Source organism: Gossypium hirsutum, chromosome D07 (genome assembly GCF_007990345.1).
Source record: "Gossypium hirsutum isolate 1008001.06 chromosome D07, Gossypium_hirsutum_v2.1, whole genome shotgun sequence".
Taxonomy (NCBI): Eukaryota; Viridiplantae; Streptophyta; class Magnoliopsida; order Malvales; family Malvaceae; genus Gossypium; species Gossypium hirsutum.
Genome location: NC_053443.1, coordinates 51,135,055 through 51,158,912, shown reverse-complemented (window position 1 = coordinate 51,158,912; position 23,858 = coordinate 51,135,055). Strand labels below are relative to the sequence as shown.

The window sequence follows — 23,858 nt, the reverse complement described above, 5'->3', positions numbered from 1 at the left end:
ACGAGGCATTGATAAATATAGGTCTCTTCTCATATCATCCTATAAAAATAAAGTACAAAAGAAAAGATATTTACATCATTGACTTGCAACATTTCCAACCCAAGTTAGCTCTTTACAAATAATTTCTGGAATTATTACCATACAAGTACGCAGAATCCCGTATCTATATCTGTGTCTGTTCATTCACACAATTTCACAATTGACCTCTTATTGCAAATTCTTCACCATTTTGAATGTCTTTTAACCGTATATATTAACACACATCAAAGGTTTATAATAAAACTAGTAGGCAATACATGTTTCAAGGGAGGACTTGGCTAGCCATAAAAGACCAGGGTCGTTCCGCTTTAACACTAGGTAAGTTTCTGCTTTCCCAATTTCATCCAATATAACATCTTCACTGAAACCAATCAAAAGAAGAATTTCCATGGCAGCTGCAACAACAAAAACCTCTGTCAATAAAGATGGCCTTAAATTCTTTGCATCCAACTCCATTCTAATGCACTCTTTAACTATGCTACCCAGACTTGAAGGTGAATATCAAATACAAGTATATATCCAACACTGAGTATCCTTTCTTTTTTAAAGTTTCCCCTTGTATTTGGAGAAACATGCCTCCATACCATGTCAAATGTGTCAAACATGGATACTTCAATAAAAATAGCAGAGGATAATATAGTTTTTTGAGAAAGTTTGCTCTTATCCTTACTAGAGAAATGCACATTTTCCTCCTAATCTAATTAAAATTCTACTGGAAAAAGCCTCTTTAGCATATCAAAAATAAATAAAGAGGTGGAAGGAAGGAGAAAGAATAAAAAGAAACAAACCTTTGTAATTTGCAATATTTCTTTGGATTATAGGATTAGCCTGCAACGTACACCATTATTAGTAAGCACACAAAGATTGGATGAAAAAAGGGATTCCACTACATAAAAGAGTTAATACAACAAATTAACTCATGGACAAGAGTAACAAATATTCTACCTTCCGAAGTCTTCTAAATTTCATTTCATCTGGGTGTTCAATCACATTTCTGCAAAATAATTCCAGCTTTTATTGGTAATTTTAGTTCACAAAACAAAGACAACAAAATATGATAGGCAGAATAAGCATGAACTACAACTTCTATAGGAGTTTGCAAGAGGCAGGCCCAGTTACATGGTATCAATGCTTAATTGTGTTTTTAAGGAAATGGAAATAGAATTTAAGGATGGTCAAGTAAGAAAACATACCCAATAATCTTAAAAAGAGTTTGCAGAACAACAGTTGCCTCAGTGGGATTAACTTCAGCCCGCAACATCTCAATGGCCTTTTGCAGACGGCTACAAATACCAGTCACAGAGTCTTGAATTCTCTGTAATTCTTGATCATCCAGATCTGGCTCATCAATTTTCATATTGGATATTCCCAATTGTGGTAATAGCTTATCATCTGGATCCGGCTCTGCTTGTACTATTTCATTTGCTTTAGCATCAGGATCAGGTTCTTTATAACCTTGGTTGAAATGTGCTTGATCTTCCAAGGTTTCAGTTGTTATGTGATGACGAGGATCATAAATTGCTCTGTTCACACATCCCGAAATGCTAGATTGTGCTTCTACATCATCAGGATCTGGCTCATCTATGGTCTCACTTGTCTGAATCTTGGTGTCCAGAACTGGCATCACCACAGGTTCAACCACATTTCCAGAACTTGAAGAAGCACCGGAATCATCAGGATCAGGCTCTTCATTTGAACTCATGGCTGTTGATTTCCCAAGAGCCATCTGAGATTGAGAACTGTTTTCAGTGGATTCAGAACGATGTTTCAGTTGCAGAGTTTCAGCATGAAGCAAATCATCTGGATCAGGCTCAAACTTGTTTTGCTTGTCAGCATGGCCATCAGGATCTAATTCATAAGCATGTTTCCCCTGAGCCCTAATTTGACTTTGAATATCTAGATTTTCATCTCCATCATGCATAACCAACTCAGAATCATCAGGTTCTGGCTCATCATGTGTTTCAGATGCGTCCACATTGGCAGGAGTGTTTATCAGACGACGAAAAGCAGCAGCTACGGAAGAGGCACGGGCATTTTCCAGCAAAGTTGACATATTTCCACCAACCTTCTGAGAATTTCTGCCATCTTCAACATAATATTCTTCATAGTTCTCCGAGTGTCCGATTCCACTTAAAGCGTGGCCCCTAGATTTGGTCCAGTCTAGGCTAGCAGCTTCTTCATTCAACTGCAAGCAGAGAGAGGGAGAGAGAGAGTAATATCAGATCAAGATAATGTTTCTTTGTCTAGACAATAATTTGATCATGAAGCATTGTTTCCTACTATAAAAGTGTGCATAGAAAAGGTAATTTTACCTGTTTATCAAGGGCATGAAAATTTGAATCATGTTCAGAAAATACCATATGAGCCTGAAACATAAAGAAGCGCAATTCTCAATCAGTCGTTTGTTGATTTTTCTCTACCACCTCCCTCCATTTTTGGGATTACAATAACTAATCATTGGTAACATTTCTACTACTCATAATTAAAATTTGTTCAAGAATGCTTACAAGTTCATGTAGAAGAGTTTTTTTTATGCTCTCATATTTCCTGAATCCTTTGAGGTCATCGGTTCGAAGACGGAGAGATATTTCTTCTCCATGATTCTGAAAGAACAAATAAGGATCAACAATAAAAAATAATGGGAAGTACAAAAGTTGAGAGATTCAAGATATGCTATTTTTTTAAGCTAAAATAGGCCATTACCTTATTAAAGCCTAGAATGCATTTGGGACTCACACCAACATAACCAACTGGAGCCATCTCAGTCATTACTCCTACACGCCATCGATGCTTTGTAAAAGAACAAGCAGAAAATAGTTTAGCAGGGCTAACAAGAGTCAGTTAACCAAATTAGTATGGGTAAATATGGATCTGATGGTACCTTGCTCATGATAGCAATGATTCCAGGGTCTGCAGCAAGCATGTGCATCCTTTTTAATGCCTCAGAAGCTGGTGGGTGTAACTGGTAACAGACAGTAATCAGGATATCAGAAAAGAGAAATGGTTGCCTGTCATTTCCTTAGATTCACATAATGACAAATAGTACATGAAGATAACATAATTTAAGATGACTGATGCACTTATGCATCTCTTAATTTGCAAAATCAGGAATTTAGAGCCAAAAATCATTTCTTCATCAAACAGAGGCTACCTTTTTCATAGAACTGCTATTTGTAACACCAACCATGAAGATATAACAATAGTTTTTGTGTTACCAACAACCCTCCTATCCCAATAACCCTCAATACTAATAAATGTGCATTTTTTTTCGTGTAAAATTTTAATTATCAATATAGTCCAAGTGAATCTTGAGAAACAAAAATTGCATCAATGGCCTTTCTTTTTCCATTATTCTTTATTTAGATTCATATTGTCAATGATAATGAAGTCAGAGGTACCTCTACTCCTGGAATATGAAGAGTGCGAAAATCACAAAAGATATAAGGTCCTTGAGGAAGTCTTATTGGAACATTGGAGGGCCCATCTGACATTCGCTGCCTCAGTCTCCTTTCCTCTTCACTGAATCCAATTATTCTCATGTCTACCTTCGAGTTTTGTATAACTCGGTCAACTTCATCCTCTGGTACCCCCATCATCCTGACAGATTTTCCCTGAAATTAGATGAAACAAAGTACCATAATTTGGCATAGAATGTTAAACAAGTGTGAAAAATCCAGTTAAACATGCCCATATATCACTTCCTTTTAATTACTTCAACCTCTTTAGCAATAATCCTCCAAACCATTCTTGAGAAAAATTTCAACCAAAGACAATTACGCCCGTGGCTAAGAAATATGAACAAAACAACACAAACAAGTTGCTTTCTAACTGAAAAGACATGCTCAGGCTTTTGAAACTCAAAAACCAATTTTCAACTGAACATAAATTGTGACTCATAGGGATTAGACTATTAGCATATTCACCAATTGCCTCTCGTTGGAGTGAAAGGAAGCTTATTGTACTTAGCATTAAACAATAAACCTTGTAATGGATATATACACTACCATGAAAACTGAAGCCTCTTGCAAACTTAAGCATGAATGGTCATCTGAGAAAGGGTGAAGCATTCGCGAGCCTTTGCCCGACAATTGGGGAACAATGAGGCGCATAGTATCGGGCTTAACATCAGTCAACTTCTGCAGCTCATCGCCTAGCTCCTTGAGATTTGCACCAGAATCCATTTCCACCATATACTTGTTTCCTCTCCATATAACAGTCACATTCACCATATTTTCTCCCTCTTCTGTGTTGCACTATAACATTAAATAAAAAAGAGAAAAAGAAAAACTTTTAATCACTTTCTAAAGCAAAAGATTTTCATGATCACACTCACAATCACAATCACAAACACAATCTTTTCCTTTTTTAAAATTCCCAAACAAATATCTGACTTCAAAATTGAAGTTTGTTGAATCAAGGTTGTCAATTTAACAACTAAATTTCAGCACCCAGATCGCTATTTACATTGAAAAAAAAAAACTCAATTTATAGCAGAATTGAACAAATTTTTACACGCAAATTAAGGTTTAAAATGAAAAAATAAGGATGAGAAAAAAGACCCAGATTGAGAAAATTGATGGAATTTTGTTTTTACCTGAGGAATTGATGGGTATTTTCTCTTACAGGGGAGGGAATATTCTTCCTGAGGAGCGATTAACATAAAGGGGCAAAAATAAAAAAACATAAGCAAAGTAGTCGAGGTTTTAATTTAGTTATATACATAGGAGGAACGGGTAGCGTAGGATACGAGGCGGTACATGCATTTTAACACGTGTTAAGCTAATATGCGCGGCTGTGTTGGGTCTTCCTTACGCATTTGCTGGCGTTTCGCAATTGGGAAGTATCTGGAACACTGAGATCGTATCTTTTGTAAACGGATGAAAACGAGTCTGACCAAATAATAGTAATAATAACCATGAAATGGACAACTTTTAAAATTTGCTATAATTTCGTCTGTTTTTTTTTATAACATATCACCATCCCTAATCTGTCGAAATATCATAATGCCGAATTTTAATTCGATTAATATAAATATTATTGTCAATACAGAAATACATGAGTTTTAATATGTTAAAATATATTATCTTACTATTTATGAGTTAGAAAATGTTTATGGATAATTCTAAGTATTATCTAAAAAAAAACAAATATGATTGGATAAAATTATTCAAAAAAAAAATATACTTATAATAACATTTGATACATTTAGATTAGAAAAACATTTAAACTATTTATAACAATATTTTAACTATGAATCATTTTTTTTTTTAAATTTCAAATAAAAGATAAGTACTTGACTTCCCACTTTATAAAATGAAGTCTAAGAGTTAATTTTTTTCTATCCTCTTATGGATAGATTACAAAGCATGTTTTAAGGTTAGAAAGCTAATCTTTTATCAGTAAGAGGTAAGCTCACTCTTATCAAATCCATATATATTAAGTAATATACCTTTATATTATCTCTTATGTTTTAAAGCTCCGGTCAAAGTATCTGATTAGAATGATAAAATTATATAAAGCTTTCACTGGAACGATGAGTTTGACAAAAGAAAGATTCATATGAAAAGCTGGGATTGGCTATGCAAGCTAAAATTTGAAGGGGGATTAAGCATTTGAAAAACTACATTAATGAATCAAACTCTTTTAACTAAATCGGCCTGGAGAATTTATAATGGAGACAACTGGCTAGTTCATAATACTATGCTTAAGAAGTATTGTTTAACGATTGGGTTTGATAATGCTACAAGTAAAAGTTTTGACTCTTGGGTTTGAAAAGACATTATTCATGGTAGACATTTGTGTAAACAATGGATGGACTGAAAAATAAGAAGTGGACATTAGTTGATCATTTCAAGTGGACATATACATGAAAAAGATGATATTATAGTCATTGGTTTGAACAATTGCGTTAATTTGACTAAGTTGATGGCAAACAAGAGTGAGGAATGGGATGAGAATAGATTAGCGAGGTTATATGGTCAAGTGATTGTAAATACATGTAGATCAAGATCATTATCTATTTTTAGTTGAATGGATAAAAGGGTGTGGGCTCTTAACAATAATAGAGAGTACTCGGTCAAACCAGGATATGAATGCTTAGCTCATAACATTATGGTAGGGCATAAGGATAATATTACAAGGGAGTGTACAACTACTGATTGGAGGAAATTGTGGGAAAAATGTGTAAAAGGTGGTTAAGTGTAAAGGTTGGAACATAGCTATCCGCTAACTAGGAATTAAAAAAGTATTCGCTAAGGTCTAAGAAAGAACCCAAACCCTTGAGTCGAATGATTCTACGATCCTGTAAAAAGGTAATAATGAGCGAGACCTATTAAGTTCCTTTGAAGTTATATGCATCTTTTGGTATGCAGGTCTGAGGATTGAACCAATGCGTTGGGAGGGACCAAGCCAGGGTTGCACCATGGTGGTAGACTGAGGGCAATATTATGCATACAGAGGGACATTCATGGAATATGTTTTCAAATGAAAAATAGTAATATACACTACGAATATGTCTATAAAACACTTTGTTGTAAGGTTTTATTTTACCTTTGAAAGTTTGTGACAAACGATAAATGTATTATTCAAACCTATTATCTTAGAAAGAATTTTATAAATATTAGAGGTACATTCAGTATGGCTTTGGTAGATTGTAAAAATTTTCTAAGTATGTAAGTATTGTGACATCTTATATTTGAATATATTAAATTAGGTCTGGTATAGGGTGTTACAAGTTAATTGGTATCAAATCTTTTGGTTTAGCCGATCTTTTGAAAGTTAAGTGAGAGTCAGCCATATATGCATAATACACCAGACCTGGCTGAGTCGTTTAGGTATGTTAAAGAATTTTACGTGGTGATTACTTTAGTATACTGTTAATAATAGGGTAAGAAAGACAGTTGAGAAGGGAAAATAATAATTTCATTGACAAGAAGATCTTACAAACTGAATAAAGAGATTTAAATAAAAGAAAAGTAGAAAAATCCTTAGTTTCCTCTTTTAGTTGACCGGTTAGTTGGTTTGGTTAAAGCTTATTCTGTATGGAGGTGTTCTCAAGAAACTTCTTTCAGATCCATTGAACCTTCTAAGTTCTCCTCATCCTCCTCTATTTCGAGCACAGTGGGAATGAAGAAGTTGGTTGATTGCTTCCATTCCCTCTGGAATTTTTCCTAATTTTCTCCCTTAAGATTTTAAACATTGAAGTTCAGGGATTTGGTAGAAACCTTCTAAAGATAGTTAAAGTCCACCGTGATCATATTTAAAGGGCTCGTAATAACTTGGGCATGGAGGGCTAGATTGGACCTCAGTTTGGGCAAAGCCTTTGTCAGATTTTTCCTTGTGTCCTCTTGGTTCTTTCTTAGAGCTTCTTTATTGGATTGGCGTAGACATTCTAATTCTGATAAGTGGATTTATTTTTAGGATTTGAATTTTTTTCCTTCCAAGAGGACTCTCTTGCCTTCAACCAACTATTCTCTTCCTCCACCTGTGCGCACCTTACTTCTACATCATTATACTTGGCCTTCCAAGCTAGGACATAAGAGTTGAGATCCTCGGTCTGGCTCACAACTTCTTGATAAGTCTAGTGTAAGTGAGCCAAAGACTGTTCGCCAGAGTGTACAACTTCTTCCAATCTTGACATTTTAATGCATCAATCCGATTCTCATAGGAACGATAATCACTCATTACTTTATTACTTGATCCAGCGTGTATACTTTTTGCAACTCACATATCATATTCACACACGACAGACCCAACTCATAAGCATGTATTTAACCGCTAAGGCTTAGGAAGGCATCGCCAATATCGAGAGTGAATATAATTGAGAATTTGAAGAAAGGAATGAGAGAAAATCCTCTTCCACCTGTTAAGGCCCTAACCTCAACAAATTTCGCCAAGGAAAAAGTTCATCTACTTTACCAGTGGAAGCATTGTTGGGTAAGGAACTAGAATGAGCCTCTGGCTGGTTTGGGCATATTGTCTTTGGTGGAATTTTAGCCGTAGGAGGATCAACGGCGTGAACTTAAGAGTCTACAGAATTGGTAGACTCTACTGGCTAGGTAGGTATAGGAGGGAGGGCAAGGACTGGAGAAGTGTTGACTCTCGGAAGAGTAGGCCCTTTTCTGAGTTTACGTCGAGTCAGTTGCAGGCAATCACTATCTTCAATACATTGGGTGCTTCTTTCCACCCTTGGCCTTTTCTAAGTTTTCTTAGTAGTCATTGTTCTTGTTGGGACAATGGTAGCACCTTCGTTCTTAAGAACCTTATCTAATAAGGTTAAGACATCCATGTTGGCTATTGGAACAAGCGTAGAGGTATGAGAACTTATAGTAGACCCTGTAGCATCAACAGGAGAATTAGCCTATATGATGTTCCAATGGTGTGGGCGCAGTCCACAATGACAGTAGAAAAAGAAGGGAGGCTCCTTTATCCTCCCCACTAAAATCCATGCCAAATCATCGTCAGTGTGGTAAGGCCTAGTCCTATCAATAAGAAGAACTGTGAGAGCCGCCCAAAGTAGAAGACCATTCGCTTGACGACTGTTTGGGCTCAACCTTTATAGACAGTACTGGAAGATGTTTTAGACATTAACAATCTCCCCTAGTTTTAGGACATACCCTTCCTTAATCACTTAAATTGTTCCCAAGCAACCTTGGAATCAACATGCTGGCTTTATTGGCAAATATCCTTCGAGGGTAGGGACCAAAAAGTGGGAAAGCCAAAACCAATTTCAAGCTTACATTTGATCCCCACAAACTTATTCTTTTTGAGGTAATGTTTTGAGGCCCAATTTTGGATGATGGGCTCGAAGCCTTAGTGTGTACTGAAATGGACTATTCCAACTAAAGGACCCTGTCTTTTTATTTTTAATTGGTAAATATTTTGGAAAACACCAAGAACGGGTGGCTCATTATGCAAATAACAGTAAATGAAATAGGCTACCAAAATCTATCAGGAAAGGATGGAGAGTTGCCCTAGTGCAGTGTTGTACTCGTTAAGTACCGAACAAAAGAAACCATGTGTAAAAAGGGGGAAGAATAAATCCCAGGGTGTTGTCACTTGAGTGGCATGCTTCTTTGACTAAACAAAAATCAAAGGCAAAGTTGGGACGAAGGATGGCTCAGGCCCTAAGTGATAAGATAGTTCCTTCTCAGTTGTGTTACATTCTTACATGGGAGCCAGTATATGACTGATACCATCGGGACCCTTGGGTCAGATCATGATAGTGTTTCAGAGACAGTTACTTCTGCTATTTTACGCAGACCACCACGGCCTCTTCCACGAGTAGTTGTTCTAACCATTTTTGAAAATTTGAAAGAAAGATGAAAAAAGGAAATTACCTCTGAAGAAAATGTAAACTGAAGACGAAAAGAAGTAAGAAGTTTTAACAGAAAATAAATATAAGATTTTGATGAAGAAAGAACCAAACGTCTATGAGAAGTTTTAAAATTTAGGAAAACTATTTAAATCATTTAATCGTAGCTCAACACATCAAGGCTGAGGTTACAGGACATTTGAAAACACGGGAGTATCTACTAATATTTGCCCAAGAGCTTAGAATCCACGAATCGAGACTGACTGTTTACATTTGTTCCAATTCGGATCCATAGAATGTACGCCACAGATGAAAAGTCTGTTATGATTATGTTTGGGCATTCTGCCAAGTAGTGTAATACGCCTGGTCCAAGGAGATTGGCCATGCATCGATAGTAATGAGGATTTCCAAGTTAGTAAAAATTTTAAGGACGAAATTTCTTAAAAGAGGGGAGAGTTGCCATACCTTAAAAATCGGGAGATCTGAAAAGATTGGTAAGGTGGGTATGTAAACTATTAGGCTCGCTGTGGTAACATAATTTGCCACCCTATTGGCTTGATGATGAGTTAGAGTATTGGCACAAACTAGCGTTAAAGTATCTGTCTATTGGCGGTATCTAAAGAATTGATCGCAAAAATTACACCCAAGACAGTACGCGCCTATGATGGGGTATGCTCTAGAGTTTTGTTTGAACAATAAGAGCCTGTCAAACGTATAAGGAAGTTGTAGGAGACTTAATTCTCTACAAGATCACACCAAATGTGAGTTACCTCTAAGATATGGTACGCCCAATTTGTATAAGTACTGTCCAATTGGATTTTGTATTGGGTTTAGTTAGAAGTTTTTGGGATTTTGCAACAATAGAAGAGTATATGTATGGGAAGGGAAATCAAGGGGACCGAGAGTATATATGGGAAAGGGACATTTCAGATGGTTTATCTATCTGCTTGATGTTCAGGTTCTTCTTTCTAACCTCAACATTCTCTTTTTCTTCTTCTTCATTAAGATTTGACTAGGATCTCGTTTAATGAGTAGATGGTTCTACCTTATGGTAAGTCTTACAACTTTGCATGTTACGACTGTAGAAGGGAAAAGTGTTATAGGAAGGCCCTGCATGGGGGTTGCTTGTAGTTAAACATTATTAAAGTGTCTGTAATTTGGATTCTAATGGAAATCTTATGATCATTTAAGTAGTTGGTGTTGTTGGATCAGGAAGGACTGTCGAAGTAGAAGCTCTAGACCGAGGTAAATGTGAGTCTCTGGTGAGTCTCTAGAAACAACTTCTGTATATCATTCTAATTTGAATAAATGGTTGATGCCTCTGTAGATAGGTTTATCTCTTTGAGGAAAATATCTGTATAGAATTGAAAGATGAGTATTAAAAGTTGTTTGAATACAATGTAGCATGATAAGTGTCTTTGTTTTTGTTAGAGAGTATAATTAGTGTTACCTGTGTGTGTACGATCAAAGTCTAAGTAAAAAAAAATCTTTGATGTGGTACGAGTCCAGTACAGGCGAGTCTGTGATATGAATAAATGCGAAGAAGAATTATGTTGTGTAGCCTCCAGTATGGTAGATATATTGCTAACTGAACAGACAAATCATTGTGAAATAGGGATTTTTTTGTGTAACTTTCAGTGAGAGAGCTATGGTGCTAATCCGACTGGCAGATCACTAAATAAATATGTGGAAAGTCGATAGCCATGGCATCATATGTTATAAGCCAAGAGGGCATGAAGGTATAAGACTATATGGAAGAATCCGTCAAGAATAACATCTGCTGAGTATCATTTTGAGGAGTGCATTCAACTACCTTCTGCAAATAAAATGTGTAATGGGATTTGAATTATGGGGTGAAGTATATGATCTGCCAATTGGACGAAATGTGTAAAAGGTAGTTAAGTGTAGAGGTTGGCACATAGCTATCTGCCAAACAAGAATCAGAAAAGTATTCACCAAGGTCCAAGAAAGAACCTAAACCCTTGAGTCAAATATTGTGGAGGAATTGATGCATTTATGCCCGATTGGCACTTATGTACATATTCTTGCGTGTTGGTGGATTGATCAGTGTATCCATCCTCGAGTCTGAGTTGATTAATATGGGCCAAAATAATAAAATGAATGTGAATTATAAATGATAATGGATTATGTTTAAAGTATTGATATTGAGATTGATTTATGTTATATGAAATGAGACGATAATACCCTGAGGGCGCGTCGACATTTTTTATATTCAATAATGTAATACAAATACCTTGAGTGATGTGAGAATCAAGGCCCAATTTCAAGAACATGAACATGATGGGTTAGCTTTCTCAAGGCCTAATTGCTCACTCTTAGTCCAAATAGATTAGAGCCCAATTGAATGTATTGGTCCAAGAGTTTGTGACAAGAGGCCTTCAAAGAAGTGTTTTTGAGTGGTTAAACATTTAAGACTCCATTTTGAGGCAAACTTGACCATGGATGCAAACCCAAAAGTTGAACTTGATTGGAAGATATTTCTAAGCTTGAAAGAGTTAAAGTATTAAAGTGAGCAAGTCAAATGCATACTCCTTTTAATATTAGCCCATTTGAAGCTCATTTGGATCACTTGAAGATTTAGTTGCTTTGTTTTTTTGGCCTAATCTGTCAATGGTCCAATCAGGAAGTTTATTTTTAAGCCCAAGTTAATTTATTTTCTTATAAATTAAGTCCATGCATAACTCCCATAAAGTTGACCAGATTCATTTAATCTTTTCTTCCCTCTTTAAATTTCTTAGGACGAAAGAGTTACATTTCATAGTTGCCCACATTTTTAGGCTACATTCCATGGATTTGGTTTTTCTTATCCATCAACATATTTTTAGGCTAGTTTTTAGGGATCTGTTTCTTTTTTTTTCAACTCCATTCTTGTATAAAAAGAGGTAGTCACACACCATAGAGGGACCCAACTTTAATTTGAATAAAAGTACTCTTTGAGTTCTTCTCATTTTGCAAGAAATATTTTCTTGTTCTTTTAGAAGAGTTTTCAACTTAATCTTCTTTAGGATTATTGGTGTGAGTTTTTTACCCTTTGGCTTGTCAAGTTATCTAACTTGGAGGGTCGATTAAAGCCATTTGTGGAGTTTATTGAAGCTTGTTATTCAATGGGTTCCATTGGATATCTTTCTTTCTCATTTTGTCATCATCTTTTTTATCACCCTTCAATTTCCCATTTCTCTTTATTTATTCTTAATCTTTTATTTGTGAATTGTTCCTAATTTATTTATCCTTTAATTTCAGATTCAAGAATTTAGATGCAACATCATCTCTTTGGAGAACAAGATTCAACTTTTCTCCTTCCAAAATCCATCAAATTGAGCTAAAATTTATCTCCTCTTGTTTCAATCCCTTTCTTTTCAAATATGTTTTATTTTCATTCTTTCTAATTGTTTGTTTGTGTAATTTTTAGATTCAAATTCTAAACATTTTCAGCAACGTGAAATCAATCCATCCGTTGCCTTTTATCATTTGGTATCAGATTTTGGGACGTTCTTGATATCATTGTTATGCTAAAATTGCATTTTTACTAGTCATTTCTTGGGTGCCTCTCAAATAAGTTGTTTTATATTGAAATTTGGACCATTTTGTTCCAAAGGTGGGTAAACTTGTTTTTTTTTACCCCCAAAACTTTTTTTTGGTCGTTTTCAATTGTATTTCATTAAAGAAAAAATATTTGCAGACAAAAAAATAAAAAAAGATAAAAAAAAATAATCCTACACATTTTGTGCCCAAAAGTTTTGGATTCGGTTGTCATCATTTGAGGAGGCCTCTCATAATTTGTTTGTAATTTTTGTACATTGGAACACTTCAAACGAAAATTTTAAGTTGTTTCGCAATTTTAAGGTTTCAAGGTTAAATTTGATTTCTTTTGACTCTTAGTATTAAGTTTTCATTTGATTTAGCTTTCTTTGCTTCTATTACATTACCTAACATTTTCTTATTTCTTGTGTTAGTAGGTACGATATTAGTTGTACTTTTCTTCCTCCATGCAACTTCAAATCTTTAGTGTCAAGCTTTTTCTTGGTCTCCTAGTGCCTTAAGATTTCATTGTTAGTGAATTAACACCAATTTATCATTATGGAAGTTTATTGTTGAATTCACTTTAAAATTTACAAGATTTGATTTCTTAATCTTTTTTTCTTTGCTTCCAAGAGTGTTATTTTTTGTGAGTGTTACCAGTGAGGTTTTTTTATTTTAATATTTTCTTTGTTGAGTGTTTGTGGCTTTCAGATTCTTAAATGGAGAGATCTAAATGTGCCATTTGTGACAATCCTGCATTCAAAAAAGTGTCTTCGATGTAAATTAGTTTCTTATTGCTCATCCAATTGTCAAACGGTACATTGGAAAGCTGGGCATATGATCAAGTACTAGTTAAAGAATAGATGTGTACAAGAAAAGGAGAGTAAGAATGTTGTCATACCTATTTTTAAATGTTTTTGGTGTGTTAATAAAGGTCGTAGAAGTTTCAAATGTTTGATTCGATACCTACCCAAAGAAGAAAGCAAGTGTGACTTTGTTCATGTTGTTGGATCTTATTCTAGTGATAAAGTTATTTGTGATGGTGAGATTTGTGAATGGAAAGAAATTGATAGTGAGAATTGTTTAAAAGAGTCCACTTATTTAAAAAAGTGTTGTTATACGTATGAGTTAAAACCATCAATTGTTTACATTTTCAAATAAATCAGATAATTTGTTGTGGAGTTTTTTAAAACGTTATATTTTGGTAAATCTATTTTGTTTCCTTGAAATCCGTTATTTTTAGAAAAATTGTCGTTTTCATAAAAGTCGTTTTATCAATCGTTATGCTAGAATACCAAAATAAAAATCTGAAACAAAAAATAGTTCCAAAAGTCTAAAGAGTCCAAATTATACAAAACTCTCAAAACATAAAATTTAAGTAAGCCAAATTAAAGCAAAAGTAGTTTTATGAAAACGTGGACACAACTAAGCTCCTGTCGCACTGACCTGCCTAAGTTTGGGGGCTACCTGAAATTATCAGATAAACAGAAAGTGAGTTTTGATAACTCAAAGTGTAATGCATACATAAACATAAATTCAGTTTCAATCTCATGGCAGAACTGATACAGACGTAAATCTTTTGTAGAAATAGAATTATAACGGAATCACATAGGTACAGATATGCAAAATCCTACCCCCATCCTTTACACACCAACTTCGACCATCCCAACACACCATGCACGGCCCATTTTGACTCGGGCCCAATAGGCCCAAAACCCACATAACAAGCCCAAATTACAAACCCTAGCCCAAAACCCATTTTCAGAAAAAAGAAAAAAAACAGAAAACCCTAGTTCCCCCCATGTGCGCCGTACACTTCTACATCACCAACCCTGCCACCGCCGTTCGCCTTGTCTCATCGCCTCTGACGTCTCTGACCTGCAAACACGCAACCAAAGACAGAAGCAGACCACAAACGGGGAAGGGGTTCATTTTCTGTTTTTTCTTTTCGGCTATAAAGCCTATCGTTGTAAAACCAAAAGGGGGGAATTTTTTTGTAAAAAAAAAACAAGCATTAGAGAGAAATAAAAAGAAAAAGATTTCTTAAAATGTTTTTTTTCTCTTCGCATTTCTTCTTTCCTTTTTGATTTTGATTTTTGTTTTTCTTTATTGTTCATACTAAAAAATAAGAAGAAAAGAAAAGGAAAAGCCTTACCCGCGTCGCGCTGGAAAAGGGGGAAAGCGAACGGCTTCCTCCTTTTCCCTTCAATTTTGGCCCCTTTTTACGAACCCAACCTCGAATCCGGGTTCAAATGGGGCTAGAAAGACCCGATTTTGCACCTCTGACTACCGCCGCCGGCGGGGCTACGGCGGAGGTGCGCCGGAACCTCAGGCCGGAGTAAAGGGGGGAAGGTTTTGTGAAATGAGGGGAATGATTCAGTTTTTTTAAAAAAAATGAGGGGTTGAATGTTCTTTTAAATTTTCTTTTAAATTAAATACCCTAACTAAAACGGCGCCGTTTTGCATCCAAGGGTCAGGTGCCAAAACGATGCCGTTTTGGTCCTAACCCGAATGGTGACCCGACCCTGGGGGAGGATTTGCGTGTTTTCTCAAAAGGGGATATTTGCGCGCGCAGTCCCTCTGACTTTGCAGTGCGTTGCAATTCAGCCCTTTTTCGTTATTTTCTTTTATTTTAATTTAGCCACATAGTTTTATTTTTGTTTCATTTTAGTCTGTTCTGGCGCTACGTTTTGGAGTTTGGTTTATTTATCGATTTGGTCCCTCCTCTTTCGGCTCGTGTAGCAATTTAATCCTTTTCGTTTTTTTATTTCTAATTCGCCCAGTATTTTAGTATTTATTTCGATTTAGTCTATTTTTTTAGCAATTTTATTATTTAGTTAATTATTTTAATGTTATTATTATTATTGTTATTAGTTTTATTTTCCTTTATTTAGTCGTTACAATTATGTTAATATATTAGCTTTTTTTTTCATTATTTTAGCTTTATTTTCATAATATATATGTATATTTTTATATATATGCATACACATATATGTTTTTATATTTTATAATATTTACCTATACCTACATACATGTCTGTATATATTTCATTTTCATAAATATATATATTCTTACATATTCTTTATATTTTCAAAAAATATATTGTTTATATTGTTTATACTTTGTTATTTATATATACTTAAATATATATACCTTTTTGTAGTTGATGATTGTTATATACGTGTATATATATATGTACATACATACTTACATATATTTTTCATGTACAATAGTTTTAAATATGTGTACATGCATATGTTTTTCATATTTACATAATTTTATACATATATATATACTTTATCATTATTTTACATCCATCTTTACTCGGATTTGTCAAAAAACGGAAAAATTTCAAAATAAAAGCAATACTCGGTATTTGGGATCTTCGAGAGAATTGAGCCCTAACGTATTGGGTTCTAATTTTCTTCGTTGAAACTAAATAATCGAGAATGCCCCTTTAAACAAAAAAATTAAATAAAAAGCTCATTATCGAGAATTCAATACATTGTGTCCTAACGTATTGGATATGACACGTTATTTTCTCGAGACGGGGATTTTCCTTATAAATGCAATATTCAATGTTTAATATTTTGAGAGATTGTGCCCTAATGTATTGGGTTGCAATTTTTTCACTTGACTTAAACAATTGAATACCCTTTTAAATTTTATGGTGCAAGTTTTTAGACAAACTCATTTCTGAAGAGGTAAAATATCGTGCCTTAACTCATTGAGTGTGACATTTTCTCTTTTTAAAACGAGAGGGTCTTAAGAAGTAACCCGATTTATATAAGCTTTTTAAAAGAATAAGGACCGTATTTTAAAAGTCTTCAACGTTTTCAATTTTTGACATTAAGACATTAACTAATCAACTAGGTACCAATTTTGAGCGTTACGAGGGCGCTAATCCTTCCTCGTACGTAACTGACTCCCGAACCCATTTTTTTTGAATTTCGTGGACCAAAATCGTTGTTTTAATAAAATCAAATCGTTTATTAAAAACAACCACTTTTATGAGGCGACACGATCACACCTCATTAAAAAAGATTGGTGGCAACTCCCGTTTTCGTTTTCATTTTTTTAAAACCCAAGTTGACCCCGTTTTATCAAAAAAATGGTGTCAACAGCTTGGCGACTCCACTGGGGAGCTTTAGAGAGTCAAGCCGCAAAATTAATTATTTTTGGTCTTATTGTCAAAAATTGAAAATTTGATTTGAAAAAATTACGATCCTCTCATTGCATTGTTTGTGATTGATTAGTATGGATTGAGTTCTATATTTTGTCATCATATTGCATAAAGACTGTTTAGTCTTACCCTTTTTAAGTGGGAGTGAGAAGCTACTCCTTCGTGAGGTTTTCACTTCCGTGCAGGATAGTGGATCACTTTCGGAGTACATCTGTACCTATGTCTTCGTGAGATTTTCATCTCCGTCCAGCCATAGGGAAATGTATTCTCCTGAACCGAACTCAGTCTGTATGAGCCTATAATGGGTGAAGATCGAGGAATCTGCTAGTTCGGGTACCTTACCTTTAGAGCCAAACCTCATATAGTTGACTTAGGAACTTGACCTAGGTAGAGCCACTCCAAATCCCTAGTATTTACCTGATTAGGTACTTTTTGTTTTCCGTGCTTGCTTATGTTTTGTTCTAACCCCTCTTGTTTTTTTTATTGTGATTGCATTGCATTTGCATCTTAGGAAAGAGATATTGATTCAAGTCCGATTACTAAATTAGAAAGCTTGTCATGGAATATGAATTCCTTGATAAAGTGGAAAACAATACGACTTCCCGAATATATTCTGAGAAACACAAGAGCGATGGAAGAGTTCGTGATCTTTACTTCGTGGCCTGAGGATTCAAGGCGATTGTCTAAGAGCCTTCAATGACCCAACTCCCTCAAAGAAGTTGACGAGCCTTATGAAGATGGACATATGATGGATCGCGACCAAGATCAAGAAAAGGAGCTAGCAATGGCATCTATTGGCGAGATTACCTCAAACGTGCGGATGAAGAAAAAAATCGATGTTGTTTCTTGGAATATGAGGGTGAGGTCGTACATGTATCCATTTTATGTAAAAGAATTTGCTTTCTAGAAAAGTTTCCTAAATGTAATTGAATTAGAATCAACGTCTCTGTAGGCATGCATTTCATGCATTCACATTACATGTATTAAAATCCATTAAAAGAGTTTAACTGAATAAATTTATTTCAGCTAACCTGGAAAACCAACCAACCCAACACCCTTACGGTATCCAAACAAAGGTTAGAAAAATGGAACAAAGGTTGGAAAAATTAGAGCGAATGCAAATGCAGATGCAAGAGCAATTGACTGAATTTCAACAGGAGATGAGAGATCAGATGCTAAAATTACAGAAAACCACGATGAGCCAGTTCAACCGATTGCTAGTTGGAGAGTTAGAAAAAAAGAAAGACCTGGTGGTCCACATTGGGGTTGATAATGAGGATCTTGCCTAATCCCTAGATTATACTCCGACAAGTGTCCAAGTCCAGTCAGATGGGTGTCCACAAGGGGCACTCTTTACTATTAGATCACAACAGTATCAGACTGGTACAACAACACCAGTGGGTTGCTTGACAGACCCAAAGTCCAATGTGAGGAACAATTTTCTTGTTGCTCTCGATAACCCGGCTGAAACAAAGCAGCGAGGGTGGAGTACATAGGTACTACAAAGGCCCCGAGGAAGAAAGGGAATAAATGGGATAATGCAGGCAGGTATAACAAGGGCCACTCAAAACCAATCACTGCGGGCCGACCAAAGACGGAAACCACCAGCCATCAGAGCCCTTTAAAGCAAGAATCTGCAGTGAAACTAGGTACTGAGAAGCTCCAGTTCAAACCAATTCCGATGTCATATAGTGAGTTATACCGAAGCTTATTTGATACACGTGTGGTGTCCCTCTTCTACTTAAAGCCCATATAGCCCCCGTACCCCAAATGGTATGACGTGAACGCACAATGCGACTACCATGCGGGAATTACAGGGCATTCAATAGAGAATTGCATCGCCTTCAAGAAACTGGTTGAAAACCTCATTAACATGGGTGTTGTCAGATTTGATGAATCGTCTAATGCAGAAAATCCACTACCCAATCATACTGATAATGGGGTAGACGTTAGAGCAGGTAGAGGATTAGTTGTTTCTGACTCAGGTGGAAGCCATGGTGATTTCCATCACGAGAGGGGGTCCGAGACCTAAGAGAGTGTGGAATTCAAGGCTTTGGTTCAGGACATGAGGGACGACAAGGGGATGAAGCTTTGTGAGGAAATTAAAGAGGAGGAAAACATGCGCACAATGTTGGCAAAAGTTCACAGCAATGACATATATGAAGACACAAATGAAAAGGGACCTTATTAAATATCAGCCCTTATAAATCTGGAGTGTTCTAAGCAATTAGACTGCGGAAGAAATCCCTATAGTTTTTAGAGCTTATTTAGAGTAATGTTCAGAACATTTTGTTGTTTTTAGCCTAGAAATGATAGAAATTCCTTGTGAAATAGGCTCATGTCTGAATGTTGTTGTTTTAATGAAATATATCTTTGCAATCATTACTGAGCCAATATTTTCATTCTTTACAAACAATTCCTGATTCTTTCATTATTTTGGATTTTCTTGTTATTCATTCATTCATAATCATATGGTACAAATAATTATTCATGAATTTATGCATTCTTTTGTATATTCTTCGGTACTTATTATGGGTCCCTAGATATCAATTATGTGAATGACTCTGCTACGGACCCAGGTTTTCCTTTTGAGCGGGGCATGTGCTAAGAGGAGTCTCATAACTTTGAAAATGACAAAGATTGTAGCTTATCTCCTGCTTGTTAAGGATGGTTGAACAAGAGGATAGACAGATCCTACCTCACAAGGAATCATCAGAAATTGTGAGCTTGGTGAATATTAGAATTGATCTGATTGCAAAGACGAAGCAACACCTGGTTGTGTGATCTCTAGAGTTCAAAGATGTCTTTGCATAGGTCATACCAGGATATGCCCGGGTTAACCGCTGATAGTGAAATCTGCATAACAGCGCGATGTCAAAAATTTGCAGAATGAATGATGCAATTCTTTGCCGGGGCAATGCCTCTCTCATTGAGTCAGCATAGATTTGCCCATTTGAAGTCGAGTTTTCATCCCTTCAAGATGTTGTGGGATTTTATCCCGATCTAAAGTTTTAGTCGTAGTTTCGCCCCAAGAGGCTCTATGAAAGAAATCTGATATTAAAGGAGATTCTTTGAAAGAGGTAACAAGGACTTGCCTAATCCCAAGAGTTCAGATCCAATTAAAAAAAATCAAAATCAAAAACAAAAAGAAGAAAAAAGAAAAATCAAAATCAAGGTCAAAATGAAAATAAGAGAAAAAGAAAGAAGAATGAAAAAAGAGAAAAATCTAGATGAAAAAAATCAAAGTAAAAAAATGAAAAGTGAAAAAAAATCAAAATAAAAAACGAAAAGAAGAAAAAAGAAAAATCAAAATCAATGTCAAAATGAAAATAAGAGAAAAAGAATGAAGAATGAAAAAGAGAAAAATCTAGATGAAAAAAATCAAAATAAAAAAATGAAAAAAGGAAAATGAAAATGAGAGGCTGAGATGAAAACTCGTAAAGAGCGCTTTGTGACCAAATGAGGTTTTGAGTTAAAAACCCGAAAAGGGCGACTCAAATTTTAAGCAAATGGGGCATGGCCGTCATCATCATCGAAGGTTTCTAATGGGCATTGCTAGAGGCTTCTTCATGCGTCAATGTCATCATATGCCTGTATGGAATTATGGAGAAGACGATATCATGAATGTTAGTATGATAGCTGAGGTCTGTGATCAATTCAAAATCAGATACCATAGTTCATCACTGCAATGAGTTGCAAAAATGACTGAGACTTACAATGACTGGCATGAGAAATCACCATTTTCCCTCATTGCTTGCCAAGCATCTATCAAGATTTCTACCAGAGCAACGTTGTTCTCATTGGTTTACGAGATTGAGGTAGTTTTACCTATTGAAATCCCCTCTCTCCGAGTATTAGAGTTGGAAGGATCCAATCGCGACGTGACCAGTTGGACCTAGGAAAAGGGTTAAAAGCTATTTATCAGGGTCAGATGTACCAGAAACAAATGATGCGAGCCCATAATAAATAGGGTCGTCTTAGAGAATTCCACGAGAGGGCTGGATGTTGAAAAAGATCCTTCGAAAGGATTCTAGAGAGAAATGAATGCCAAACAGGGAATGTCCCTATGTTGTAAAGAAGACATTCTTCAGAAGAGCACTGATCCTGAGTGAGATTGCTAGTCCTATAAACTCAGGTCTAGTCAAGAAATACTTCAATCTAAGAAGAAGAAAGAACCAAGGTGAAAACCTGCAAAGGGGCTTTGAGCAAAAAAAATGAATGAAAATGAAAATGAGAAAGGAAAAATGAAAAAGTAAAAATGGAGAGGCTAAGGGGAAAACCCACAAAGGGCACCTTAGGCCAAAGGGGATTTGAGTTGAAAACCTGAAAAGGGTGGCTCAAATATTGACCAGAATAGGGCATGAGGTAATCAAAGTCACTCGAATCTTGATTAGATTAGGCATGTGGTGATCTTTCTATACTTGAATCAACAGGAAAGAGTAGGCGACATCTTGGGGCATCGACAAAGCATTGTAGATCTCCTAAGCACATGTAAAACTTAAAGTGGCCTTCAGAAAGTTTGTACAGAGAAGTTCAAGCTGCGATATCTGGGGCACTCAATTATCATATTATTTATATTGAATTTGTTGTTCTTGGAATACTTTTTTATTTTCCAAGATATACATTCTCAATTTATTTCTTTGTCACCTTTCTTTACTATTTTCGATAATTTGTTCTTTCGAGCTATGCTCAGAACCAACTTTATTCTTATCCATTGTTATGACCTTTTTTGCAAACATGTTGCATTGGAATAATGATAAAACTTTCACAAAGGAAGTTTTGTATATTACTCTGAAAAGTTTCTAAATAATATAGGAGCCTGAAACAGGACTATTGTTTAGAACGCACCAGGTTTAAAGGTTGGAAATTTGAGAAGGAAGAGTCTAAATTTGGACTTTCTCTTTGGATTTTGTTTTCAAATGCATTGGTTGAACAAAATGATAAGATGACGAGTTAATGACAAAGCTTAAATGAACAAGCAAGCAATAATTATCAGGCAATAGGAAGAGGTTACCTCAGAGAAGAGAGCCTTTATCTGAGCATAAGTCTTTGGTATGACACCCTAAGAATGGTGTAAGAAACCAGAACGATTCAGATCCTGTATCCTTGAATTGGGATAAGAGAAGATTGATGAAAAGCCGCATATTTTTACCCGTGGATTGCAGTGGGAGAATGATGGCACAAATTGTACGCCCTAATGGACTAAACTTTGAAGGGGGCAACTTGGCTAAATGTTTCTTCAAAAAAGCCAGTCAAGCGAGAAGGCGTTGTAGCACGTCAGTCACAAAGCCTTAATAAACTTCGAGTAATGACAACCTAAGCGGGATCATGCTCGAAAAAATAAAATTCTGCATTCACACATGTCTAGTTAGGAGCATTTGATTCATTCTGATCATGACATCCTAATCACTATAATTAAGTTCATAAACGAATTATACAGGTCATGTTCCCCAGAGAACAAATCGGTGAAATCACAAGTCCTATGTCCCTGACCAGCTGTGGAATAGGTTGGAAATTACAGATCTTGTCTCCCTAAGCAGTAGCGGAGCAGATCAAAGACGGCGAATCTTATCTTCAAGTGTAAAGAAGCAGATTTAAGTCACAAGTCCTATGTCCCTGACCAGCAGTGGAATAGGTTGGAAATTACAGATCTCGTCTCCCTAAGCAGTAGCGGAGCAGATCGAAGATGAAAAATCTTATCTTCAAGTGTAAGGAAGCAGATTTAAGCCACGAATCCTTTCTCCCTGAGGTTGCAGTGGAGCAGACTAAGTAAGTAGGTCTTATCCCCCTAAAGTTGCAGTGGGATAGATCGAAGATGGTGAATCTTATCTTCAAGTGTAAGGAAGCAGATTTAAGCCACGAGTTCTATCTCACTGAGGATGCAGTAGAGTAGACTGAAGACAGCAAGTCTTATTCCCCTGAAGTTGTAGTGGAATAGATGGAAGCTATAAATCACAAACTTTGTCTCTCTGAAGTTGCAGTAGATCAGGTTGAAGTCACAAATCTTATCCCCCTGAAGTTGCAGTGGGGCCAGTTGAAGATATGAGTTTGATTCCCCTGAAGTTGCAGTGGGACCAGTTGAAGATATGAGTTCGATTTCCCTGAGGTTGCAGTGGAGTGGGTCAAAATGATGTATCTTATCTCTCTGAAGTTGCAGTAGAAAGGATCACATCAAAATTTATTGGAGCTACAAGTTCTATCTCACTGAGGTTACAGTGAAGCAGGCTGAAGTTATTAATCCTATCTCCCTGAAGTTGCAGTGGAGCAAATTGAAGACCGGCTACAAATCTTATCGCCCTGAAGTTGCAGTAGGGCGGATTAAAGCCACTAACCTTATTCCCCTGAAGTTGCAGTGGAACAGGTTCAATATACAAGTCTTACTTCCCTGAAATTGCAGTGAGGCAGACTGAAGCTACGAATCCTATACCTCTGAAATTGCAGTAGGTCAGATTAAATTTACCACGACAAGTCTTATATCCCTGAAGTTGCAGAGGAGTAGACTAAAAACACGAACTTCATCCCCCTGAAGTTGCTGCGAAGAAGATCGAAGCTACAAGTCGAATCTCTCAGAAGATGCAGTAAGGTGGATCAAAGCAACAAGACCCAGTGGAGGGGAAGGAGGCTACCTGAAGAAGAAAGGCACCAAGAAGTCAAGATTTGGCAAGATCGGGCAAAATGGACCTTTTTTAGTCTTTGCTCTATTCTCGTTACACGACAACGAGCAAAGAGGGGCAGCTGTACGACCCATTTTGACCCGGGCCCAATAGGCCTAAAATCCACATA

The 23,858-nt window shown here is 36.1% G+C and overlaps 1 protein-coding gene across 1 annotated transcript; it reads right to left on the bottom strand.

The window, feature by feature from the left end:
- Positions 1 to 8: 8 nt before the first annotated feature.
- Positions 9 to 4,876, bottom strand: LOC107955046 (uncharacterized). Its single transcript, XM_016890755.2, has 11 exons — positions 4,634 to 4,876; positions 4,044 to 4,292; positions 3,438 to 3,650; positions 2,921 to 3,001; positions 2,743 to 2,829; positions 2,547 to 2,642; positions 2,352 to 2,405; positions 1,233 to 2,224; positions 985 to 1,033; positions 828 to 867; positions 9 to 434 (listed from the first exon to the last, which is right to left on the bottom strand). The coding sequence occupies exons 1-11, from the start codon at positions 4,721 to 4,723 to the stop codon at positions 283 to 285; spliced, it is 2,103 nt and encodes a 700-aa protein (XP_016746244.1). The 5' UTR covers positions 4,724 to 4,876; the 3' UTR covers positions 9 to 282.
- Between the last annotated feature and the right edge of the window lie 18,982 nt (positions 4,877 to 23,858).

Excerpts from the sequence above, each read along its gene's own strand:
- LOC107955046 (XM_016890755.2), bottom strand. The coding sequence starts at position 4,723 with ATGTTTTTTTATTTTTGCCCCTTTATGTTAATCGCTCCTCAGGAAGAA. Across the intron at positions 868-984 it reads AATTTAGAAGACTTCGGAAG|GCTAATCCTATAATCCAAAG; the intron begins GTAGAATATTTG and ends TGTACGTTGCAG. Across the intron at positions 435-827 it reads AAATATTGCAAATTACAAAG|CTGCCATGGAAATTCTTCTT; the intron begins GTTTGTTTCTTT and ends TTGTTGTTGCAG.